At 39.6% G+C, this 12964-nt stretch overlaps 2 protein-coding genes across 2 annotated transcripts in view; both read right to left on the minus strand.

Moving 5' to 3' along the window:
* Positions 1 to 712: 712 nt before the first annotated feature.
* On the minus strand, positions 713 to 7072 carry LOC310957781 (histone chaperone asf1b-B-like). The gene is made up of 4 exons (XM_083928511.1): positions 6795 to 7072; positions 4894 to 5009; positions 4514 to 4690; positions 713 to 1821 (listed from the first exon to the last, which is right to left on the minus strand). Exons 1-4 carry the CDS (start codon positions 6901 to 6903, stop codon positions 1624 to 1626), a joined length of 600 nt encoding a protein of 199 aa, XP_083784637.1. The 5' UTR covers positions 6904 to 7072; the 3' UTR covers positions 713 to 1623.
* Positions 7073 to 10809: 3737 nt separating this feature from the next.
* LOC310956307 (complement C3-like) overlaps positions 10810 to 12964 on the minus strand; it is a gene marked incomplete at both ends in the record, with an annotated part of 34916 nt that continues 32761 nt past the window's right edge. Inside the window, 3 exons of the mRNA XM_083926501.1 lie at positions 10810 to 10819; positions 11495 to 11608; positions 12311 to 12455. Of these exons, the coding sequence (XP_083782627.1) occupies positions 10810 to 10819; positions 11495 to 11608; positions 12311 to 12455 (269 nt within the window). The remainder of the gene's footprint in view (positions 10820 to 11494; positions 11609 to 12310; positions 12456 to 12964) is intronic.

Below are 12964 nucleotides of genomic sequence, written 5' to 3' on the forward strand. Positions count from 1 at the left end.
TCATACAATATCTCAACCTATAATAATAATACATCATAATGTATGTTTATTGCATTTTGTTTTATTCATCTAAATCTCCAAATCAACTAAATGTATCAAATAAATGCAGAAGGGAAAAAAAGCATATTTGCCTCTGAAATGTGGTGACGTATTTGTACAAAGTAGGATAAAATGGAAATATTTAAAGTACCTCAACACTGTGATTATCTACAGTACTTGAATAAATGTACTTAGTAACTTTACACAACTGGTCCAGGCATGGGGATTTTGACGCCAAATTGGAATATGCATCGTATTACGTTCCATAGACTGCTGCTTTTTTAAACTTGCAGCTATTATATCCATTTACGGCATCACGCTCAACAGTGTAGACATGTGAGAAGCTGACAGATGGACGGAGGAGTTAGTCCCTTCAACTAAGAAGAGATAAAATGGGTGAGACCAGACAGCCCCCCCCCCCCTCCTTTTTGTGCTGCAGTTGCCTAGCAACATAAGGCTGGAGTGAAAATGGTGGAGTGGGGCTGCTGCATTTTATGAATGAATTTTGAAAAAAGAAAGGAGCCAGAGATGGGAGGGGAAAGAGTGGGCCAATGCACACACGCACGCTAGCGCAAGCACGCACACGCACTGCTGTTGCTGTGTTTCCTTCCTCCCTAGTCGAAGTGGGGAGTAGTTGTGTAAGATGCAGAGATTTTCAGAAAGCAGCACAAGGTACACAAAACAAACTTTATTTACCCCATCACTGTTATTACAAATACTGAAACAGAGAAGACATAATAAGTACAAAAAGAAAATATGCCTTCTCATCTAGACAAAATAAGGGAAAACATTATTTACAGTAAGCCTAAACCATTCAAACAACTTGACTGCAATACGGTGTCCATTTCTCCTATACCTACATGTTTTGTTGATGATTACAGACCTTTTATGGACATTTTTAAAGAATGTTATCTGAACTGGGGCCTGTTTGAGGAGGAAGGTTTACTCAGCTATCTGGCAAAACTTGCAAACACATGGTTGTTCTTTGCATATGCTATCCACCAAACTGTAAATAAAGCTACTTCTTGCCCCTGAACATGACCCATATTTTATCCAAGATTTTTTACCACAGGTACTCCTGATGCTACAATTTAACAATCAAGTGAGACAAACCTTAAGAATAATGAAATGCTTTATTATAAGCAGCTACTGCTACATCTATTCTGACATGCAGAACACTGCCCGTAGCTTGTATCTGGGCTCGAGAGGACAAAATGAAGAGCTTAGTATGGGTATGGGCAACATCGGTGTATAAGTATGACTTGCAAATCTAAGTGCTAGAGCATACGGTGACCTGCCCTGATGACTCAAATTTTCTCTGGCTCAGTTTGACATAATTTGAGACCAGATATACGGTAAAAATAAGGCAATGTTGGTAGTAAAGGTCTGCGTGAGAGACAAAAAACGTTTGTAACAATTCCATCCCATTCATGTATGCTGTATAAAAATAACGTCCCTGTTTCCTGTGAATGTCCAAGTTACGTAGATACATCCATGGCCTCTCGGCTCAAATGTGTGTTTGAGATGTCGGTGAGTGCACAGATAAGAAGAGCTTTGTGTCCATTATTTTTAATCTGATGATTCTTACATGCAGTCCATGGAGTTGTCCGGCATCAGTCCAAGAGATGGCATCTTTCCTGGTATACAGGACGGAGGGAGCATGCCGCTGATGTTTGGGGACGGGTCAACGTTCTCGCTGTCCTCCATCTTGTCTGCCGAGCCCTCCCAGTTGATGTGGAAGCGGGTGACACGAGGGTTAGAGGCCAAAATATTCCTTAGGAGCTGAGAGAATGAAAAGTAACATCGGTGAAATGTCAGAAGTAGTTTGTTGTTGACATATACTGACTTTTAGTTACAAATGTGGGTCAACTTTCTCAAACTCTTTCCTTGGAACTAGACAGCATCTTTTCAGCACATCTGTGCCGGGCAAACTCCATGCCTCCTGTCCGTGCTGGGCCATATACCAGACTGGTTTTAATTTACCGTATGATATGAATTTTTTACAACAGCCATACCGGTGCATAGCTGAAACATTTGATGTAACGCTTCAACAGGCTGCCAATTATATATGTTTCACTGCGAAGAATGCTATAGTGGGGCCGAGCCGTGAGTGTCCCCTATTAACTGCGCTCTCTTCTTACGCACTGTTATAACTTTTAACACAACAATAAATAAGTACCGTAATTTCCGGACTATAAGCCGCTACTTTTTTCCCTCGTTCTGGTCCCTGCGGCTTTTTCAACGGTGCGGCTTTTCTACGGCTTACGGTAACCAGGGGCGCGCACTACCGAGGATGCGCGAGACCGAGGCAGACATCTGGCGCCAGGTAACGAGAGCAAAACAAAGAGTAGGAGAGCGTCAGCGACAGTTTGCGCGAAGGAAGTGTTCATGCAAACACCCTCAACATGGAAAACAAACGGAGAAGTGCATATGATGCTGCTTTTAAGTTAAAGGCAATCGATCTGGCTGTCAAAGAAGGAAATAGAGCTGCAGCACGTACCCTTGACATCAATGAATCAATGGTGAGACGTTGGAGAAGGCAGCATGAAGAACTGACTTTTCATATACCGGTAGTAGGCTGGTTATTTTGATAACGTAAACGGCCGCGGGACTGCACTTTTACTGCCGTGTAACAGGCGAGCACTTTGTATTACTTTGCACCGTTGTATTATTTGTACTCTGCACGAATGCTGTTCGCCATGTCAAAGATGTGAAAGTTTGATTGAATGATTGAAAGATTTATTGTTAATAAATGGGACGCTTTGCGTTCCCAAACAGTCATCTCTGTCCCGACAATCCCCTCCGTGGTAGCAGGAACCCCTATATACTACGGTAATTACACATCAAAACGCCTGCGGCTTTTAGTCGGGTGCGGCTTTTATATGGAGCAATCTGTATTTTACCCTAAATTTAGCTGGTTCGGCTTATAGTCAGGTGCGCTTTATAGTCCGGAAATTACGGTAACTCTCTTTAAAAAAGGACAAAACATCATGGCACACAATTTCTGACACTAATAACTGTACATTTACAAAATTATGTTTTTATACTCTATGTAGCCTTGATAGTAGAATACACCACTAAACCTATAATAAGGCCCAGTCATGCAAAAAAAAACAAAAAACAGTGCTGTGATACAAATGAGTGATGCAGGATTTTCCATTGAAAGAATAAGATTGATGGCATCACAGATTATTTTCTCAGGTTGCAGAAAGCTTCTCCACAGCTGCAGATGACAGAGCTGCGTCTGTCTGCCTGTTATAGGGAAGGTTTTTGTTGCCACCGTACTCTACGGGGGAATTGTTGGGTCTATGTAAATCATAAATAAGTCATAGAGTGTGGTCTTTACCTAGTTTGTAAAGTGTCCCGAGATAACTTTTGTTATGATTTGGCACTATAAATAAAATTGATATTGAATTATTATACAACCCTTTTTAAAGTTGAGTGTATTCCTGTCAGGTGAATACAAAATGGTACCTTTTCCCTGTCCAGCAGGCCAGTTTGTTTCTCTTCAACTGGCTTACATTGATCCAACTGATTTCACATTGGTACAGCTCCTTTTATCGGCCTTTCTAAAAAGTTAAAACATGATACTGGAGTTTTTATGACTATATTATAAGCTATACAAGTATCTATCTCTGAAATTAGAACACCTTGAAGCTTAATTTAATCCATCCTAATCTCCATGATCCTTTTTCCACGCCCAATCCGAAACTTCTGTATTTTAAAGTGCTGTTTCGATTTCTGCAGATATCAGATGAAGGTTAAAAACAAGCCGAATAATAAAATAATGACCTTTGCTCAAACAATCGATGGATTTTCTCCAACTTCAGTGTCATAAATCTGTTCATATGTCACACATATGGATACTGTTACATTCATTCGCACATTATAGTGTCCTGTTTGACAAACAAAATAAAGATCATAGGCAACATAAAGAAAACATCCAGCAGTTGAATCGGCTTGATGCCACCGGATTGTTACTTTCTTTAGACAAGGGGATGTGTAGGCCTTGACAGAATACAACTGTATACAAACTGCTTACTGCATCTGTGGCCACAAGGTGGTACCAGAAGACCTGCATGAGCAAATGCCATTTGCTCTACAGTATTACATACAACAAGCATGTGTCCTGTGTGTAGTGTTGAGTGTGGGCTCATCATAGTAAAGTGCACAGAACACGTATATTCTTGTCAGCCTGTGTGAAAAGGCCTTTACCTATTAGAGATGCATTGATTGCAGTTCTTGGCCGATTCCAATTTTTCCAAGAGTCTGACCCACCTATTCCGATCTTCTTTGTTTTCGAAGAACTATAATCAACAGCATTTTGGAATTTTTTCTTTAATGGAGAACTCCATCGTATGTTATGTGTTATAAAACACTGACTATGAAATACAGTTTTCCAAAACCCACGTCCCCTACACTTCTACCCATCACAGAAATCAATGACTGTCATCCCTGAGTGTATGTGTGTTACCTTAGTGTAGTCTGGTTTGAGAGGGGGGTTTTCCCGTAGTTCAGGGTCTGTGTACTCATTATTGACATAGTAACCGATGCGGATGAACTCCTGTCCACGGTAGGTGCAGGTTATAAGGACTACAGTCACTCCTACAGCATCACTCTCCGGGATGAGCCCTGTGTTGGGAGCATCAGCCTGATCGGGCAGACAGGAAAACAAAGAGGAAGAAGTGAGATCAAAGTTAACCACAGTAATCCTGCTATTGATGCAGCACCAAGCAAAATGAAGAACCAAAGCAGGGAAATCAAATACATACAGGCCTACCCATAGCTCTTTGATTTTTATTCCTAGTATTCCTGTATGAGAGGAGAGGCAACAGGAGACCAAGGCTTACACACCTGAAACACAAACATGTGTCTGCCAGCCGGTACCGGACCAACTAGAACAGAGTCCAAGACCTGGTCGTATTCCTCGCTCTCAGCTGAACCCACATAGATGATCTTCCACTCCAGATCTGATATCACATAGACACAGAGACAACAGTGAGACTTATTCTGACCCACAATCATTTGTGCAGCATACATGATCAAGCTGGTCAAAGTTTAAGGCACAATGTTATATAGAAGAATTATGTTTAAACTGTGTGCATACTGCATGTAACAGTACATACGTTGCAAGTGCTGCAAAATGTACTTAAAGTAAAAACAAAAAAAATATGTGATTTGGAACTCAGCCACTGCGCTTAGAGGTATGCAAGCTAGCCAGCAGCATGACATTTATAAAAAAATGGTGTCCAGGGGTTAAACAAGAAATAATTTGTAACTGAGCCTGAAAAAATGTCCAAAAAGAATTATGCATTATTTAAATTGTAACTACTCTATTCCTGAAATTAAACTTTAAGGCCTTGGTGTCCCATCGAGAATTGGTATCAATTGGACAGATACACTGGGTTCAGGTAGGAGTTGGTATCAGAAGAGACAGAGTCAGATTGGTGCATTTCTAAATTGCATCAAGACAGGTGAAATGGTTCTGTTTTTGACAAATGTGCTGCTGAGACTTCTGCAACCACTACAATAGAAATGAGAGATGAACACAATTTCATTTGGTATGCTGACATAGTTTAAAAAATTAGTGTGGCGTTTGCAGTAGCAGTATGGATTAACTTGTATAGTTTTTTAAGCGGATATGGATATCCTAAATGTTCCCAAGTATCCTGGCTGTTTGGAAAGCAAATATACATTTTTAATTTGTTGAAATGAAAGTACAAACAGCTTCTTCTTCAACATCTCTAAATAGATCATACAAATTCCAGTTTCACTCATGGCCAAATATCAACACTAGAAAAATAATACCTGTTATTGTTTCCCATGAGTTGACACTGACTATGAACTGTGTGCATATATAGACACTGTGGTTCAATTACTGTAATGGTGTTCAGACACCATTGTAAACAAATATGTTTTAACCTCCAAAATGCCCTAGAATAGGTTGGTGGCACTTTAATTTAAGGTAATCTATTGAGTTGCTGGAACATTTTGAACATTCATTAGTCATTTGGCTTGTACAAGTAAACAAGGTTTATTATACACCCTGAATCAGGGATATTCATCTTGCTTTGACCGGAGACAGGAGGCCAGGGGCAAGTCAGCTTAGCCTGGCCTCTGTAAGAGACCCGGGGGATACGTCCTTGGCACCTTTTATGATAAACAAGCTCTATTTGATGCTCTTTGTGCACTCTGACGCCTTATTTACATTCAAAGTACAAAAACATATTCACAGTGTGTATCCATTCGTTTTTAATCATGAATTAAAATGGTCGGAGGGCCAGCTGGCACCCTATCGCGGGCCAAATGGTCCGAAGTTGAGTATTGCTGCAGTGCTTCCTTGTTGTATTTGCCCGCGGTTCGCGGGAACTCGCTGAGCGTGTCTGTTTCTACAGTAACACGACGCGCTCATCCAATCAGCTTCTCGGACAAAATTTCGAAGAACGTCCACGAACCAATCACTGCAGGCAGGAGGCGGGGCGCTGAACACAAACGCGCCAGCGCCAATTTTCAACAACTTGTCAAATGAAACATCGCTAACAAACTTCAACGACACCCAATATTGATATAACATCTAACATAACGTGCTTATCAAATACTTGCGGTGTACCTCATCCACATGCAGTGTATACCGTTAAGCTACCACAGAAGCAGAATGCGCCCAAAGAGGTAGCTAGAGTTCAAAATAGCTAGCACACTACAAAGAACAAGACAACTGGCGTTAACGTTACACGCTAGCTGAAAACAATACCCACCTTCAGGCAAATCCTCCATGCATTCAAACGTTATTTCAAACTGAAACGGATTTCCAAATGGGCTCGGGTTGTCCAGCACAGCGACATTTAGCACTTGTACCTTGGCCATAGCTTTATCTTCTGAGGCACGTCGACCTGGAAAACTAGTTAGCTTTTCTCTTACGTGAACACAGTTTAACGAGTAACTCGGCCCTTTACTGTCGCTGAATATCCCAATTGTCTCACACGCTGTGGCGTTGCCTGACTTTAAGATTGTCTTCAGATTGATTCTTTACTTCTCCGACATGACCCGCTAGGCTAAAGGAAGTGCGTCACTTACTTCTCTTCTTCGCTGTCTTTATTTCTGGCACCTAGCTACGCTTCATGGTGGCGCGCTGCTGCCCCTCAGAGTTCATTTGTTAAACAACAGGTCAAAATCTTAACGTAAAATTCAGAATATACTGTTTGGTTCTGCGGGAAATTTCGGGCAGAATAATATTAATCATAGCTCAAATATTTCTGAAGGGACGTTTTGAAGTGTGGATTAGGGTTTAATGTCATACTTTCTTATTAGAAAATATAAATGAGGGTAAACTGGACAAACTTCAATCATTCTCCAGTCAAAATAATCATTCTCAAGTGAATAAAATCCTCATATTTGTCATTCTTTTTGACAGTGGTTTAACAATGGCTCAAAAGATCCCGTTGTTGCAGTTGCAGTAATCTTTTTATTGATTTACCAATAACTGTCTTATTCGGAGTCTTAAGATCTTAGTGTAGTTGAACTCAAGGGTATCGGTTTTAATCAAACACTTTATTTTATGCACTCGTGGGATTTTTTTATGCAACAATGTGCCTTTTCTGCATCAATTTATGGTGCAAATGTCTTTATGTAAAGGGAATTATCATCACTATTATTATTATTATGATTATTATTGTTATCAATTTTTCTTATGTGTTGTTTAAACTTTCTGCATATTCAAAACATCCCACGTGTTTTTGGATGGGTTTTTTTTAAGGAATCATGTACATCTCAACAACATATCTATTAAAGAATGAGACCTCGTTAAAGCCATAAATCCAAGGTTAAATCTACATAAAAGACATGTAATGAAAACAGACACAAGCGTATGGTGCCAGATGTGTTTAATTTAACAAGAGATGAAGTGCACAGACTTTAACCAGCTGTTACACTACCTGCAAAGTGAACAGGACTGTCATTTTGATCACATGCAATTATAATTCTTCTGTTGTCAGATCTACCTTTGTACTGACATTTGGGATACCTGACACCACTGTGTAGGTTGCAGTCGACAATTTTGAACTTATCACGGCTGATTCTCTGATCACCAACTCCATATGGTTCTCCTGCTTCCTTACAGACCTTTTGGATTTGGCCCAAAGACTCAGCGATGAAGGTGTTCTTGTCCTTGCAGTTGTTGGTGTTGGGTTCAGTGATTTTTCTTTCTCTCATCACGGCGCCACAGCGGTTCTTATCCATCCCCTGGTTGACATGCTGTCTTTTAAACGTCTCAACTGGAGTTTCCTGACAGAGCGCTGCAGCAGAAAGCAGCAGCACACAGGCCAGTGAGATCTGCATGATTCCCTGTGAAGATAGCGTGGGGGAAATGTGTTTACGGCAGCAAACAATATTTAAGATATCATTATATATATGTAACATATTATTTTCCACATGAGCTGAGTGTTGTTCATATTGTGATCAACTACAAATCAAACATTGTAATAAGTTTGTTGAATGTTGAAGCTTCAGTAGAATGATAATCAGTGTTATTAAACTGTGTTTTGCAGAAAAATTGACAAAAGCTAATAAATAAAGAAATGTATGGAATCCACAAAGAACGTACATGTTTATTAATATAAATGTATTATTCATATGGATTTTTGAAGAGCTTATAAAGATGCTTTTAAGATACACAATATAACTATTCCACTCGTGGTTATAAAAAATATCTTTTTGGGGGCTTTACAAGCTCAGCAGGAATCCAAAGAAATATGGTGAGATATAAAACACTGATGCAATAACCATAAGGTATTATAAACTTGTTTTTTTAAGAATTTCAAAGCCTAAGAGAAAATAGTGAAGCTCCAATGCAATAGAGCAACAAGACAAAAGGCCAACATGACGTCTTACTGACAGCTGGATAATAAAGCGAGAGGAGAAGAAAAAACAACCTTTGAAGGAAAAACAACACTTGTGTTTTCTTCCTGACTTTGGTCGAGTCCTGGCAGATGAAACACAATCAAATCAATTCAGACATATTTTTCTAGGTTAGTCTGAAACACATTATACTGTGTCATTAATGCATATTTACCTGTATCACCAACACAGTGAAGGCAGTGAAGTCTCTGTGAATTCCTGAACCATTTATAGTGTAACAGCAGGTGGAATATACACACCCAATTCAACAACTCCATGTTTATTCCACCTCACTAGTTAATTATTAAATTAGTTATCAAACGCTGCTGAGACACTTACCAAAGCTTTTTTTTTCACCACAACTTGATCATTTTAAGATGCATAATTGTTGTGAACTTGTGTGTATTGTCTTATATGTCAGTGCCAAAGCCAAAAGATACATTTTAAGCAAACCTAATGATTGTGTGAATCTGAAGGAGACCAGTATTACAGTAGATTCGTTCCCAGAGTCAGTAACTAATAAATGCTCTTGACAGATGGACAGTGTGTATCCATTTGTTTTCATTATGAATTAAAATGGTCGTACCCTGGCCGTTCACTAGTAGCAACCTGTTTGTTCCCTGTTTGTTCCCTGGTTGTTTATTGGTTGTTGCCTGGCTGTTCTTTGGTTGTTCCCTATTTGTCTCCTGTTATCCCTAGTAGTTCCTTGGTTATCCCCCTTTTGTTCCTTAGTTGTTCCCTAGTTTGTCCATGGTTATTCCCTGTTTGTGTCCTGGTTGTCCTCTAGTTGTTCCATGTTCTTTTCCCTGCTTGTCTCCTGGTTGTTCTTGGTTTTCTCTGTTTGTTCCCTGCTTGTCTCCTTTTTGTCCCATGTTCCCTGGTTGTCCCATGGTTGTTCACTGGTTGTTCACTGTTTTTTCCTTGGTTGTACTCGGTTTGTTTCCTGGCTGTACCTTGATTATTCCTGGTTTATTCCCTGATGGTTCCTTGGTTGTTCCCTATTTGATCCCTGGTTGCTCCTTGTTTGTTCCCTGGTTCTTCCTTGTTTTTCCCTGTTTATTCCTTTGTTTTCCCCTGGTTATTCCCTATTTTTCCCCCCTGGCTGTTCTTCTTCATGTGGGACACAATGTTTGATACCATTTAATATCTTAAACAGGTTGGAGTCTGTCCCTTTTTGCTGTACTTTTTGAGATTGTCTCATAGACTATTTCAAAATATTCTGTAAATAATACCTTATGCTGACCACCCAGTTGCATTGTAATCCTGCCAACATCCAAAACCTGGCTGCCACAGTTGCGGTAGATATTGAGCGAAATAATTTGGTGAACATATCAAATAGTTAATGTGGAGCATTGACATTTTTATAACAGTATACAGTATTTGTGGCAGATTGAAAATGCAATCCGTAATAATTTGTAAATCTGCTGTTTGCATTGGTCTCCTGTAGTTGTGTCACTGTTTCATGCATCAGCCTGTTATTTCTCATTAGAAATACTCAGTACTGTAACGATAATCAGCCTTGATAGGTGTCTTCAACTATGTCACATTGAGTCCTTGAATTGGAAGAAATTAGGGCCTCGAAAGTCCTAAAATGTGATGGTTAAGAAAGTGTGGGATCCCCGGAAAATAATAAGCTCAGTATAAAAGCAGAACTTTGGTCAATAAGTGATTAATCCTAAATCAATGTTTCATAGAACAAGGTGAGTGTATTTTGTAGGTTTTACACCACTCATTTATGGAGAAAAACATCTATCACACAATATCATTTCCTATTTTACCTTGACATTAACCATTGACATCAAAATACTTTATATTTCATTCATCACAGTCTGAGCAATTTACAACATATGTGCAGTTAAGAGGATTTGTTCAGTTGTACTAGGCAAACCTGTATGAGCAAAAAAAGAAGAAGAGAGATTTAAATGATATCGGCTCATTTGTATGCCCTGTGTCACGACCTGCCTCACAGGTAGGGCAAAATATGGAGACAACACATGACTTTTAAAGTAGTAAAGATAAATGTATCTAAATAAACTAAATTAAGTATGTTAATCAGTTCATCAGTAATGTTTGTAGCGTATAAGATGGAAAAAAACGTCATAACGCAAGATCAAACAAACCCAGAAACTCAGAGAGGAGAGAGGGATTGAATTCTCCGGCCCCCATAGCATTCACACCATCTAAGTAGCAGGCCATCTCTCCTAATGAGCCATTCCCAGGATCCCAGGCAAACAAATGAAAAGTAGGTCAGAGGCCAAGGAGCTGGTGCTGTGGAAATTCACTTTGATAAAATCATTTCACATGAAACTAGCAATCAGTCAGTACTAACACCTTAACATGCTACCAAAACTGAGTGGCGTTTTCTTCTCGCCGTTGGAGACTATGACGTCAGCTACATGGCCTAAATATAAGACAAAAACCATGGGATGTTACATTTTAATCAACAGTTAGCCATTGTACTGTATTGTGACTTCTGAAATCAAAGCTTTACAGGAAACAATTAAAAACAGCCTTGAGTTTTGTTTAGCGCTGACATCACTGATAACATCCAAAGATTGTGTACGTCTCGACGAGTTCCTTCATGCCCAAACAGACAGGTCTGTGTTCCTGAGTTTGACACTCAGCTTCAGTGGGCCAGTACTCTATCCAGGTTCTCTCTCCGAGTACATATCGATACCTGAAGAGAGCAGAGTGAGAAACACATTAGGTCTTCATGTAGCCAGCTACTTGTCCATATGGAATAAGAATTCTTCAAGGTCACATTATAATCCCTTCTACAATCTAAAACATCTAAATCGATCTAAAATATAATATCATAGCTGGTACAAATGCATCTTCCTTCCTCTGTACATTTAGAGCTCTGTTTTTGCGCTATGCTACGACCAGTGCAAGCAGCAACAATTAGATATTCTCCTGACCTTGAAAGTCACCTTGTCTGTGTGGTATTTTGCATGTCCAGTACAGAGGTGCAGGGTGTGGTGTAAACAGAGTTTAATTCAAATAAGCAAGTGCAAAGTCGTTTGCACAGGACTAATATTATCGCATGACCTCTGTGTTTGGCAAAATACGGTAGGCAGTGGAACTTTTATTTATATTACAGACATGGCAGATTTGCAGGGGATAAGGATCACGACTACCTCTGCAGTTATCACAAATTAGCAGTCCGCAGGTAATACTACTCTATGCGAATAGGGCTCTAAACCTTGTTCTGAGAAAGGACGTGTGTGAACCAGATCTGTTTCTTGCAGTCTTGCACACTTGGAGAGAAATCCATATCAGTATGGTATAATGCTTCACAATGTAAATACATTCAGTGAACATCTTCAACTTGCATTTAATCCACACATCACACACATACACACAGTCTGGACAAACTCACGATTGACTCTGTTGCTCTATGTCAATATCTTTGGATGTGCCCATGATGAGGTAGGTTTTGCCTGTTTTCAAATCTAAAGCTTCTCTGCAGTGCTTATTACTGTAGAATGTGCACAGTTTACCCAGAGGACCCACATCCTTATTTCCTGTAACAAAAAAATAAAATACAGAACACAAGTGAACGTAATTAATTGCAAACCAATAAGTTTCATAGAGGAGCATTACTCAAAAACACATTCTTTATCAATGCATAAAATGGGTTAAAGCTTTTCTGCCTGTCTGGGAGATCGTTATGGAGGCAATTCAAGGTTCAAACTGTTCAAAGTTAAAAGGAGATAACTTCCTGCAATCACAACATAACTACATGTGCAGTATTAAAGACGTCTCACTGATAAATGGTTAGAAACACTACAGTGAGGAATGGATACTCACCTTCTTTAATGACTTCCATTATCTGCGCTGTGTAAATGTCAACGGATAAACTGTCTGTAAAATTTTCCATTCTTACTTTGTACACTGAAAAGAAACAGGTTGCAGATTGTTAGCTTGCTCTCTCTCTCTCTCACTCACACACACACACACACACACACACACACACACACACACACACACACACACACACACACACACACACACACACGCACACACACACACA

The sequence above is a fragment of the Echiichthys vipera genome, assembly GCF_963691815.1.
Source record: "Echiichthys vipera genome assembly, chromosome: 2".
In the NCBI taxonomy this organism is placed as follows: Eukaryota; Metazoa; Chordata; class Actinopteri; order Perciformes; family Trachinidae; genus Echiichthys; species Echiichthys vipera.

Excerpts from the sequence above, each read along its gene's own strand:
- LOC310957781 (XM_083928511.1), bottom strand. The coding sequence starts at position 6,903 with ATGGCCAAGGTACAAGTGCTAAATGTCGCTGTGCTGGACAACCCGAGC. Across the intron at positions 5,010-6,794 it reads CATGGAGGATTTGCCTGAAG|ATCTGGAGTGGAAGATCATC; the intron begins GTGGGTATTGTT and ends ATGTGATATCAG. Across the intron at positions 1,822-4,513 it reads TCAAACCAGACTACACTAAG|CTCCTAAGGAATATTTTGGC; the intron begins GTAACACACATA and ends TCATTCTCTCAG.